The following is a 13,143-nucleotide window of genomic DNA, read 5'->3' on the forward strand; positions in this document are numbered from 1 at the left end:
AAAGATGGCTGTCTTTGAACCAAGAAGTGGGCCCTCACCTGACATTAAATATGCCAGCACCTTTATTTTGGAATTCCCAGCCTCCAGAACTGTGAGAAATAGTTCTCTGCTGTTTATAAGCCACCCAGTCTATGGTATTTTGTTACAGCAGCCCAAACAGACTAAGACAGGTAGTTACTGAAAGGTTTGGGCAAGAGAAGTGACCTGACCAAACCCGTGCTTTAGGACAGAAATGAGGCAGCAGTGTCCAATGGCTGAACTAAAGGAAGAGCCTGGAGGCAAAAAGACCCACACAAAAGTGACTGTCTAGGCCGGTCTTAGTCCATTCCAGCTGCTGTAACAAATATACCATAGTATAGTTGTTATGATGACTTAAACAACAAGCATTTATTTCTTACAGTTCCGGAGGCTGGGAAGACCAAGATCAAGTAGGCAACAGATCCAGTATCTGGTGAGGGCTCACTTCCTGGCTTGTAGATGACCATTTTCTTGTATCTCTGGAGCGCAGAGAGAGAGGACAAGCTCTCCTTCCTGTTTTTAGGACACTAATCCCATTCATGAGGGCTTCACCCTCATAACCCAATTACTTCCCAAAGGCCCCACCTCCTAATACTACCACAGTGGGGATTAGGATTCAACACATGAATTTTGGAGGGTTACAAACATTCAGTCCACAGTAAGGGCAGAGTTAATAAAGACTGGTGGCTATAGAAAAGACAGATATGAAAAATATTTCAAATACAGTAGTAAAAGGACACAGCAATAGGTTGGATTATAATATAATTACAGAAGAAAAGGATAGTGACCTTAAAAACAAAGCAACGGAAACTATCCAAAACAAAACACAGAAAAAAGAATTTAGAAAATAAAAAGAACATTAGTAAGCAGTGAGACAGCTTCAACCAGCCAAATACATAGTGAAATTGGAGTCCTCAAATGAGAGGAGAGCAAAGTGGGGACAAGAAAAATATGTGAAGAACTAATGGGAAAAATTTCCAAATTTGATGAAAACCATAAACCCCATGCATCCAAGCTCAGTGAACCCCAACACAAGAAACATGAAGAAAACTATACCAAGACACATCATAATCAAAATGCTCAAAAGCAACTGGCAGAAAAAAGACATTATGTACAAAGGAACAAAGATAAGAATGAAGGCAGATTTCCTGTCAGAAACAAAGCCAGTGAGAAAACAGGAGGGCATCATCTTTAAAGAACTGAAACAAAAAACAACTGTTAAGATACGAATCTATCTAGCCAGTGAAACTGTACAATTATAGATGTTTGAGTATGTAGAGAGGCATGAGGAAACTGATGGGGGAGGGGTGAATGGATACATTCACTGCCTTGATTGTGAAGATGGTTTGATGGTTTCACAGGTATAAACACGTCAAAACTCATCAAACTGTAAATGTTAAACAGGTGCAGTTTATTGTAAGTCAACGACATTGCAATAAAGCTGTTTTTAAAGAGTCAACATGTTTACAGAAAAAACAAACAAGAGAAGATATTTCTCAATCTAAAGATACTAAAGTGATATATCAACCGAATGCAATGTGTGAAGTTTGAATGGATCTGGATTTGGGGGGGAAAAAGTCTTATGACATTCTAAGGAAAATTATGAAATTTTAAATATGAGCTGTATATTAGGATGATACCAGGGAAGTGCTAATTGTCTTAGGTAATGGTAATTTGGTTATGTAGGAGACAGTCTTTCTTAGGAGATTCACACTGAATCATTTAGGGATGAAAGTGTCATAGTGTCTGCATTTTAATTTCAAATGATACAGGTGGGATATGAATATACTTGGAAAGAAATAAAGCAAATATGGCAAAAGGTTGGTTAACAACCGTTGACACTGAGCAAAGAGTACACAGATGTTCATGGCATTATTCTTTCAACACTTTGTTTGAAACTGTTCATAATAAAACAAGGGGGAAAAACTTAGCACATCTCAAAAAAAAATCACAAACATGACAAAATACAAATAACTAGGAAGAACACTTGCAACACACGATAGAAATAGGGCTACTTTACTATATATGCAAATAACTTTAAAATCTGGAAAAAAATGTAAATAATCCATTGTTTTAAAGTATGCCAAAATCACAAAATGACAGTTAACAGAAAATATTTTTTAAAAAACTTTGGAAAAATGTTCAACTTGTCATAACTAGAGTAATGCAAAACAAAGCAATGTAATACCATTTTCACCTATCAGCTGGACAAATGTGTTTCTTGGATAAACTCACACTTGGTTAGAAGGGACTGCTAAAACATATACTCTCATACACTGTAGAATTGTATTTTATGTCATCCTTTTAGACAGCAATTTGAAAAAAGGATCTACATTTGAATTTTATTATAAAATTTAAATTTAAAATGTACATACTCTTTGACCCAGTAATTCCATTTCCAGGAATTTATACTATACATAAGGGGTCAGCACACTTTTTCTTAAAGGGTGAGGGGGTAAACAATTTCAGTTTGGGGCCATGAGGCCTCTGTCACAACTATTCAACTCATCTACTATAGTTTTAAAACAGCCATACACAATATAAAAACAAGTGGCTGTGCTTGTTTTCCAATATAATTTTATTTACAAAAACAGGGACCCAGCTATTGGGCCACAGTTTGCTGACCTCTACTATATATAAACTCTGAACAACACAAAAATATAGTTTACTATAGGAATGTTTGTAACAACAGAAACATTATAAATAACTAAATACACATTAACAGGGCACTTAATTTATAATAACTAAATATACATTAACAAGGTACTTGATATTTCATAGAAAATCAATACAATGAAATTGTAATGTTCAAAAGAATGTGATATATCTATCTAAAAGTATAAGGAAAAAAATCTCCAGGACATGTTATATTAAGTGAAAAAAAGCAAGATGCAGAGCATTATATATAGTAACACACAGTATATGAGAAAAAAGAATACATATGCATTAAACGTTTTCAAATTTCTGTAAGATGCTTAAGAAACGGCAGTTACAACTAGAAAGTTGGACTGATGGGTCAGAGTTAGAGAAAAGACTCTTTTACTTTTCATTTTATAACCTTTTGAGTTTTTACCATGTGCATATAACTTTTATAACTACTTTTATAATAAATGAAATAAATAAATTGGCATACAGTGAGTGTTTAATAATGTTACATGAATCAATTACTAACTAGAGAGAGTTTTCATCAAATGAAGATAAAAGTCAGTGCTGAAGCAAGAGTAAAGATAGTGATAAAGTGGATCCAGCAAAGGTAATTTGTACTGCAGCAACCATTAAGCAAACGCTGCAGGCTGACTCTCCAATATCCTTTCCTCCCAGACCTATGGTCAAGTTCCAAACTACCTAAACCAATTATGGTACCTCCATCTCTCTGCAAATGACTGTTCACAGATTGGCAGCCCTAAGTAAAAGATTTAGAAATGCTGTGAAAAATCAGAGTATGTAATAGGAAATGAACTAGAGATTAAAGAAAAGATTGTATCTAATCAGCAAACTCTTGTGACTCTCAGTACCACTACTTAAGCGGCAGCCAGGAGGAAGAAGAAACTAGCCAGAAAAGTTGGCAAAGTTAGTTTCTAAATTTATAGATGTAAATTTACAGATTACGACCTTTTTCTCCAATGGGACATGGACAAAGTTATCCATATCTTGGTAACATGAAGTGCCACCAAAAACCGGGCGACTCTAAGTTTCAAAATGCAAAAATTGGTAATAGGTTAATTATTTTACATTTCTAAAGGTTTTTTTCCTCATCAAAGTAATTCATTGTAGAAAACTGAAAAATACGAAAAAGTATAAAGTCATAAGGGAAAAAGTTAATCTCACTACACAAAAATAATCAGTTAGCATTTTGTATAGCCCTTCCAGTCTTCTGAATGCATTTTTTCATTATGAGACTCTATACTGTATATACAACTTTGTGTCCTACTTTATTACATATTATGTCATAAGCATTCTTTTTGCTTTAATGCTAAGAGTTACTAAACTAAGGGTAGTGACTTACTCTATAAAGGCCTTTCTTATTTGGGTCAAGTTATTTTAGAAATACAGTTGACCCTTGAACAATGAGTGGGGTTGGGGCACTAACGCTCCTCACAAAATCCAAATATAATTTACAGTTGGCCCTCCACAGCCTGCTCCAAATCTTCAGGTTAAACCAATTGTAGTACAAATTTATTGAAAAAAATCCATGCATAAGCTGACCCATGCAGTTCAAACCCATTTTGTTCAAGGGTCAACTGTATTCTCCTTATGCAATTTCACAAGTTTAAGGTCAACTTTTGGTCCCCAGAGTCATGTGCAGCTTTTCAGAGTTTCATGTGCAACCCTAGAAGCTAATGTAAAGAGGAAAAAAATGGCATATATTTTATTTACACAACGAGTTATGCTGTTTTGAAGGCAGATTTCGTACACACACAAAGAGCCAATAATAAAAAAGAACTGTATTCCCATTTCTGTCTATAATGCTGGCTAATTTTCCCATTCCACTTTTGGTCAGGTGGTCGCTTTAAGATGATTTGTTACAAATTATTTTTCCTTGTACTTGTTAGTGAATCAAATGACAGTAGAGGGTCAACATCTGTCATTTTTTTGTCTGTACAAAGAAGTCTGAAACTAAACTTAATTATCTTTTAAGATAAAACATAAAACTTACTTTTATTAAATGGTGATGAAATAGTAATGTATAAAAAATAGTAATGTATGTCTAGTTTAATAGTTCTCATTTTTCTATTTCCTTTTCGATGCTTTAAATATTTTAAAAGTATGACATGCTATTACTAGCAACTTTTAGATCTCATTTTTTTCAAACTGTAAATAACTGTATAGATCTTTATAATATTACCCTCCATATGATATAAACATCTTAAACATATCATGGAGACAAACATCCCACAGAATTCAGAACACTAAATAATGTTACTACTTGAACACAGTTCTTTTTCTTAATGTCCCTAGACTCCAAACTGGCACATAATTTTTCTTTTAAGACTCCAACATCAAAAAAGTTAACACTTTTGTAGTAAATTAAAATTAACAAAAATGTTTAAAACAATTCCACAGAGTAAAAACAATTACTGAAGCATTTTAAACAATCATCACACACAAAAAATTTTTTTTAATTTATCATAAATCTATATTCTTACAATGTGTTTGGGTCAAAGAACAAGATTATAGGCCAAAGTAGTCTACCAGCATTTCAAGGTAGGCCTTTCCAGTCTACAGAAGCATTTATTATAGTCACAGGCCTCAGACTCTTCTTCCATGCATTTTAAGAACTTTCCTGTAACTCTAAAAGGTACTTCAAGGGTTCATTAAAATAGCGTTAGAACACCTTGTAAAACCACTAAACAGCACGTATGTCTTCCTTGACTAATCAAAAGTGAAAGAATTGTGCATTCATGTGAAAACTGGTGCTACATTTACTACTGCAGAAGAGTGATTTTTTTTTTTAAGTATCTCCAATGTAGGAGGCATTTTTTGTAGTTCAATACATGTAGCTCAAACAGTAGTTACACTCAAGTTTGGCAATTTCTGTGAGTTTGTATCTCATTACTGTGATTCTGTATCATACATCTGTTCTCTCCCATCGTATGGAGCTTTCCCTTTTCAAGCCAGAGAGGAAATTCACTCTTCTGCTTAGATTTTTACTGAGGGGGAGGAAGGGAGGCTGTTAAGAACTCAATTCCCAGCCTTTTTTTTAAAAGTAAAGATCAGAAAAAATTAATACCAAGGCTTTTTCAATCTCCCAAGTATGAGAGTGCTAAATAGTGCATTTTCAAAACTAAAAATTTTACAGGAAGACAATGGCAGTTTCCCCAAAAATCAACCAATTTTCCAACTAAAGAGGAATCCTGCTGTAGAAGAAAAGTGCAGGAATCATAAAGAATCAAGGACTACTTTCTAGATCCTGCTGTAATATCCTAATTCACTTATCCAAGGGGCTTTAGGTTCTTCCATCCGAAAAGTTAAAGATTAGTTCTCTGTGGGTCTAAAAACTGCCTCTTCCTAAATCGATGGTTAGCTTCCATAACTTATAATGTTATGAGGGGTGGGAGGGGACGGAAGCAGGATAGGTTCAGGCCACAATTTTGAGAACGTTGAAAGTATTCTGGTTAATAATTTGACAGAAGTGCCATCTTCAGGTAGCACAGTTACAGAGAAGCGGTGGAAGCCCGCCTGGCCGATCAAGGGTGACTTAAAACTTTGCTGGAAAGACTGATCACCTGATTTGTAAGACTTCACGTGTGTAAAAACATCAGAAACAATTAAGGTGATTAAAACAAAAATCAGGGCTGCGGCCGGAGAGCGCGCCCACCCGCGGCGCTGCAAGGCCAGCCAGCGCTGCAAGGCCAGGGGTCGTTGGGGTGGGTAGGGGGTGGGCCCTCCAATTGTCCTCATAAGCCCTAACTCCAAAGAAGCACGACTCGGACCCAAATACTCCCTCCTCTCTCTACCCCAAGATCTTCCCATTCCTTCCTAAGTCCCGAAAGGACGCCGAACGCCATTCATCTAGATCTGGGTGGGGAGAATGGGGGCAAGCACTAGTGGCGCGAGCCGCAGAAGGGGCCAGGCCTTGGAACCAGTCAAAATGTTGGGTTTTAAGCCCCGATCCAACCGCAGTGCCTCCGGTGAAAAGACCTCTTCAGCCGTCAGGGCGCGCGAAGCGGGCGGCCGGAGGAGGGACTGGGGAAGAAGGCGCGAGGTCCTTACCCGCTGCAAGGCTGGCCACTGCCGGTTGCTGCCGGCGGCTCCAGTACCGGAGGCCGGAGGCGGCTCCACGGAGCCGTAAGGAGGCTGCCATGCTGCCCCCGCCCCGCCTCCCCACGGTGACCTCCGCGACTCCCAGCCCAGCTCACCCACTGACTGCTAGGGTGCGTGGTGCGGCGGGCGGGATCGGCTGCGGCGTGGGGCCGCATGCGCACGCGCTCTGCCGCTCGGGGCGGGCACCTACCGCGAGGGGAGGAGCGCGGCGCCGAGGCGCGGCCCGGCGGGACATGGGACGTCAATCCCCTTACGGACAGGGAAGCAGACCAATCAGAATTCCCCTATCCTCCGCCCTTTGCGAACCACAAATAGGAGGCCTTCTCGGAGTAGCACATCCGGAGCCCTGGCCCCGCCCCCAAGCTCCTCCCTCATGTACAGACTGCGGGCTGGAGTCACCTTGTTTATCAAAACGCAAAGGGTGTGTGGGAGGCGGTGGCTGTCACTCACAACCGCCTCCTTGGAGCGTCTGACCCTCAGAACCGCCCCCTTGGAGTGTTGTAACTGCATGTGTTGCTTCCTTGCAGTCAAGGGCATAACTTTGACTCGCGGCAGCTGCTGCAATAGTTAAGCAAGAGCAAAAACTCCCAGTCTTCCCAAGTACAGGGATCCACTTTTAACCTCAATAAAACGTGGGTCTTTTGATGTTAGCATTTGTATTTTTAGTGTCTGTTCGTTGAGAAACATTCATGAAATTCAGAAATCTACCATGAATGCAATAACTTTAAAATTATTTGATTTTATTTTACCCAAAAGTTTCTCCATGAACTTGAAAAATTGTAGGAAAACAACTTAATATTGTTTTCTTTGAAGGATAGAATTGCTGGAAACTTGCACTCTCTATTCCAGTATATATTTCTCTAATGTTTGAAAATCCTGCATCCATTTCATAAGTAAAAACTAAAGGTAAATGAAAATGCAGAAGGTATTGTATATGTATGTGTGTCAGAGAGAAGGAGACATTCATTTCTTGTATCTGTGCTTGGTGTACATATTTGAATCTTTGAACCCTCGGGCGATAATTAGCGGGGTTCTCATCCTCTCTGAGCCCATGAAAGGGTTGGGAGCCGTGGGCACACCAAAGAAAGACTTGCATTTTTTACAGAATGGTAGTACAGGAGGAAAGAGTGAGGAGTGGCTAGGGCAATAGGAACCACTCCCCGAATTCATTTTATTTATTCACGTGCCTAGGTTGTTCTTAACCTTTTAATCGGAGTAGCAGAATCAACAGAGTTGACTTTAACCTTTTTTAACCTTTGACTTTAACCTTTTTTTTAACCTCTGCCCGGTCACTCACAAGTGTAACCTTTTTTAACCTCTGCCCAGTCACTCACAGGTGTTGAAAGTACCTTAAGGAATTGGATAATTTCCAAGGAGGCTCTCTCAGTGTTTTTGACATGCCAGCAATGTTTCCAAAAACTAGTTCAGAGTGAAAGATCCGCGTTTGTAACTGATAGAGAAACAGCTCCCTTCTTTGCCTTTCTCTCCACCCTAACCCTCTACTCCACACAAACCAAAACCCGAGGAAAGGAGGAAGACAAGGAAGAAAAAATTATCTCAGATATTGGGGACAGTCTCCTAGATTTGGGTCCCCGCCCAAATCTATTTATTGCTTTCTGGAGCATTTCCTACCTGATCCTCTTCCTGGTTTATTGAGTTTTAGCTGGAATAGACCTCCTGCAACCAATAAATGTAGCCCTACAGGTTTCTATAATTAACTGATGAAATGCTGTCTGCCTTTCAACTATGTGAACCTACATCGCAGAGCTATTTACAACACAGGCCGACATATCAATTGATCTCCCAGCTCCTGAGGTTTATATCCCTATACTCTTGAGATTTTATATCCAATCAGATGGTGTTTGTCATTTTTATTGTGAGCTACTGTTTTTGTTTCTCTAGGTTGTTTATAGGGCTCTCCTCTCGAAAATGAATATTTCTTTACAAAAGTCTGCCTCTTATGAACAACATTCTCCTAGGACTGGAAGGGGAGAGAAGAAGGAACTCAGAAAGAAGAGGAAGCAGAGATAAAGCTGCACATGAGGCCTTTTTAATTTGCTTTTCTTCAAAACAAAACAAAACAAAACAGATGTGCTGGCTTTGAAAAGGGAGTGAGCAGCATTGAAAGTTTGATGATTTTGGCTCAACTAGGGCCAGGGGATAAGTTACAATTTCTCCATATTCCTACATCATGTGTTTTAAATATCTCCTAGTGGTAGGCCTATATTGATTCATAAATTAAGGCTCTAAGATTTTCATAAAAGTTTTCTCATAAGTATTATGATTTTTTTAAGTAACTGTTACTATTTGAAGATGCTTACAGATCTAATTGGATCTGAAAAGGCAGTTACTCCTTATGGCTGGCTTTATTTGATTGCCTTCCTGATGTCTTTGTTGGAAAGGCCCCGTAACTTCTCCCTAAGTCATTGCCAAGTAGTTTTGCTTGAAATTGTGTTTCAAGGCATTATAGGCTCTTTACTTCTGCTTCTGGGAAGATGTAGTAGATATATTTTTCTCTGTTCCTCCCACTAAGTACAACAAAACTCTGGACATTATATCTAAAATAAACATAATGAAACTGAGTCCCTCTAAAACCAAATTCCCTTAGTAAGTCTATGATTAATCTCTCTACGCAAACCTTTATTCCCTGTCTTGTCCCACCCCTGTACCCCTCAAGATTGAGGAGTATCAAAGAAAAAGGGGGGTTTGAACCTGATCAGGACCCTGAGGGGCCTTCCCAGGTACAAAAGCCCCTCTATATCTTCCATTTCTTGTTTGTAGGGAAAAAAGGCTTTAGTCTCCTAGGCCTTTCCTGTGTTCCAAAGAGCAGGCGCAAGCAGTTAATGATTAGGACTGTAGAATCACAGGACTCCCTCCTAAAGGGATATAGAGAACAATCTGATGCATATCTTTAAGTTGCTCTACAGACACTAAGACCTTCACCCAGGTGGAGGATGGTGACTACACCCTGACGGCAAGCAGGTAGACCCCAGACTGGTTGGGATCACAAAGTTGAGATTCCCAAAACATCATCTTGTTACTTCACCACCAACTGATCAGAAGCTGATCATGCATTCTACGGCCCTCTACCCTAACTGTCTTTAAAAACCCTTGCCTGAAAGCCATCGAGAAGCTCAAGTCTTTCTGAGCATGAGCTGCCCATTCTACTTGCTTGGCACCCTGCAAATAAATCCTTACTTTTGCTGCAAACACCCACCCAAGTCAGAGTTTGGCTTTCCACACTGTGGGCACACAAGCCCTTGCTCTGTAACAATAAGAAGATTCTGAAAGGTGGAGAAAAGAAGGCATACCAGCTAGAGACCACAGGGTCCAAAGAGGAACACAGAGGTAAGTTCTTGGGTTTTCATTTCGCCTTTTATATCACATACTAGGTACTGGAGAACCCAAAAACCGTAAACCCAAAATTGCTAAGAGGCACAAACCAAAATGCCCCAGTAAAAGGCTACTCTCTTTAGCCAAAGGACCAAAAAGGGGCAGCCTAGCAAGACAGATAACCTTTAGAAAATAATCACACTACTGTAGACAAACACTGCATAATAAAAACCTATGGCCCCACTCCCACCAATGCCGGCAAAGGCCAGGTGAGGAGCCCGCTTCCACACGCTAAAGGCCATAATGAGACTCCTCACAATCCTAACACCTCAGTCCCCCTACACCTCAGTCCCACTGGTGTGGTATCAGAGAAGGCCACGTAAAGAGCCAGGACTTTTCCCATTTCTGGATGGTAACAAGTACCTATCCACACATACTCCCCCCACCCCTGTCCCCAAGGTGTCACAGGAGGCCACATGGGGAGCCTGGACTTCCACCCCCAACTGACAGTAATGAGGTACCCCTCCCTCTCCTGGCTAGGGTGGAGTCAGAGTGGCCTAGAGGAGAGGCTGGACTTCCTCCACTACCCTCCCCACCATGGTGTCAGTGGAGGCCACATGGGGAATGCTCCTACCCCTCTTAGCTAGGGATGCGTCAGTGGAAGCCCAGTGGGGAGTTGAAACTGCCACTCCCACCCGCCAGTAATGAGGAGGCCCACCCCCACCCCATAGGTGTCAACAGAGGCAAAATAGGGAGCCTAGACTTCTATCCCCACCTGGCAGTAACAAAGACAATGCCCTGGGACTTCCCTGGTGGTCCAGTGGGTAAGACTCCACTCTGCCAATGCAGGGGGCCCAGGTTGATCCCTGGTCAGGGAACTAGATGCCTCATGCATGCCACAACAAAGAGTCTGCCGGCTGCAACTAAGAAGTCTGCAGGCAGCAACTAAGAAGCCCGCATGCCGCAGCTAAAGATCCCACATGCCGCAACTAAGACCCAGTGCAGCCTAAATAAATAAATATATAAAGACAATGCCCTCCTCCATGCCCTTGCCAGAGCAGTGTTAGAAGAAGCCAGCTAAAAGGGGGGATTAAAATAAGATCCAGAGTGCCATAATATCTAAAACATCCAGGTTTCCATCAAAATCATTCATCATACCAAGAACCAGGAATTGTGTAAACTAATGAAAAGGAAGATGTCAATACAAAGGTGACAGAAAAGTTAAAATTATCTGACAAATATTTTAAAGCAGCCATCAGAAAAATATTGTGGTGAGCGGTTAGAACACACTTAAAACAAATGGAAAAAAATAGTCTCAGCAAAGAAATAGAGGATATAACAAAGAAATAAATGGAAATTTTAGAAATGAAGAATGTAATAACTGAAAAAAAAAAACAAACAGTGAACAGGAAGCTAGAACAATAGAAATTACCCAATCTCAACAACAGAGAGAAAATAGACTAAAAAAAACAAAAACCAACCAAAAGAAAAAAACATGGCCTCAGGGGTGAACGTGACAATAAAAGATCTAACATTCATATCCTCAGAATCTGGGAAAGAGAGGAAAAAAGACTTTCCCAACAACGCCCATGTGATATAATCATTTTTATATCTGTCCCCAAGCTATTATTCTTTTCACTCACCTCCACGATAAAATGATACTATCTCCCTTGCCAGATTGCTCTGAACTCCCAGGTTCTCTCTCTCTCTCTCTTTCTCTCCCTTTCTTTTCCACCACAAGTTCTGATATCCATTCTCTACCCCCTACTCTTTAGGACTCAGTTCTAAATGACCTTCCTCATACAAACTCCCAGTTATAAAATATTTCACAGGTATGAAATATGCAGTGTGGGGAATATAGTCAATAACAGACCTTATGGTGACAGATGGTAACTAGATTTATCATGGTGATCATTTTGAAATGTATAGAAATATAGGATCACTATACTGTGCACCAGAAACTAACATAGTGTTGTAGGTCAATTATGCTTCTAAAACAAAGTCATAGAAAAAGAGATCAGATTCATGGTTACCAGAGGCAGGGGGTGGGGGGTCAGGGGAATTGGATGAAGGTAGTCAAAGGCACAAACTTCCAGTTATAAAATAAATAAGTACTAGGGATGTAATGCACATCTTGATAAATATAATTAACCCTGCTATATGATATATATGAAAGTTATTGAGAGTTAATCCTGAGTCCTCCTCACAAGGAAAAGAAAATTTTTTTCTTTTTCTTTTATTTTGTATCTATATTAGATGATGGATGTTCACTAAACTTACTGTGGTCATCATTTCATGATTTATATAAGTCAAATCATTGTGCTGTACACCTTAACCTTATACAGTGCTGTACGTCAATTATATCTCAATAAAACTAGAAGGAAAAAAATAAATAAATGACCTTCCTCAAGAAATTTTTTTTTGGAGGGTGGGGGAACAGACAATAAACAAGCAGTCAAGAAAATGATCGAGGGACTTCCCTAGTGGTCCAGTGGTTAAGAATCCACCTTGCAATGCAGGGGACGCCGGTCGGGGAACTACGATACCACGTGCCACGGGGCAACTAAGCCGTCGGGACACAACTACTGAGCTCCTGCGCCACAACTAGAGAGAAGCCCACGCACCACAAGGAAGAGCCCACATGCTGCAACAAAAAAATCCCGTGTGCCGCAACTAAGACCCGATGCAGGCAAAAAATAAAATAAACATTTTTTTTTTAAAGAAGAAAATGATAAAGTTTGGTTAAGAAACTATATCTAAAGGTACTTTCAAAAATTGTACCGGTTAGCATCAGGTTTATCTGAATGAAACAGAACGGCAAAATGATAGCAGTCTAGTTTATCGTCACATAAAAGAAGTCTACATGTAGACAAACCAGGGTCATTATGGCAGCTCTGAGTTATCAAAAACCCAGGCTCCTCTTTTTGTTTTACTATCTAGCACTGGTTTCTAGCTTCATGATTACTTCACCATCCAAGGTGGCTGCTGGTGATCACAGATAACAGAAAAGGAGGAGAAAAGGTAAAG

At 39.9% G+C, this 13,143-nt stretch overlaps 1 protein-coding gene across 1 annotated transcript in view; it reads right to left on the reverse strand.

The window, feature by feature from the left end:
• The window catches only part of HIBADH (3-hydroxyisobutyrate dehydrogenase), a 105,449-nt gene extending 98,538 nt beyond the window's left edge, over positions 1-6,911 (reverse strand). Inside the window, exon 1 of the mRNA XM_081243745.1 lies at positions 6,733-6,911. Within this exon, the coding sequence (XP_081099871.1) occupies positions 6,733-6,823 (91 nt within the window). The 5' untranslated portion in view covers positions 6,824-6,911. The remainder of the gene's footprint in view (positions 1-6,732) is intronic.
• Between the last annotated feature and the right edge of the window lie 6,232 nt (positions 6,912-13,143).

The sequence above is a fragment of the Mesoplodon bidens genome (genome assembly GCF_964165515.1).
Source record: "Mesoplodon bidens genome assembly, chromosome: 9".
Classification (NCBI taxonomy): domain Eukaryota; kingdom Metazoa; phylum Chordata; class Mammalia; order Artiodactyla; family Ziphiidae; genus Mesoplodon; species Mesoplodon bidens.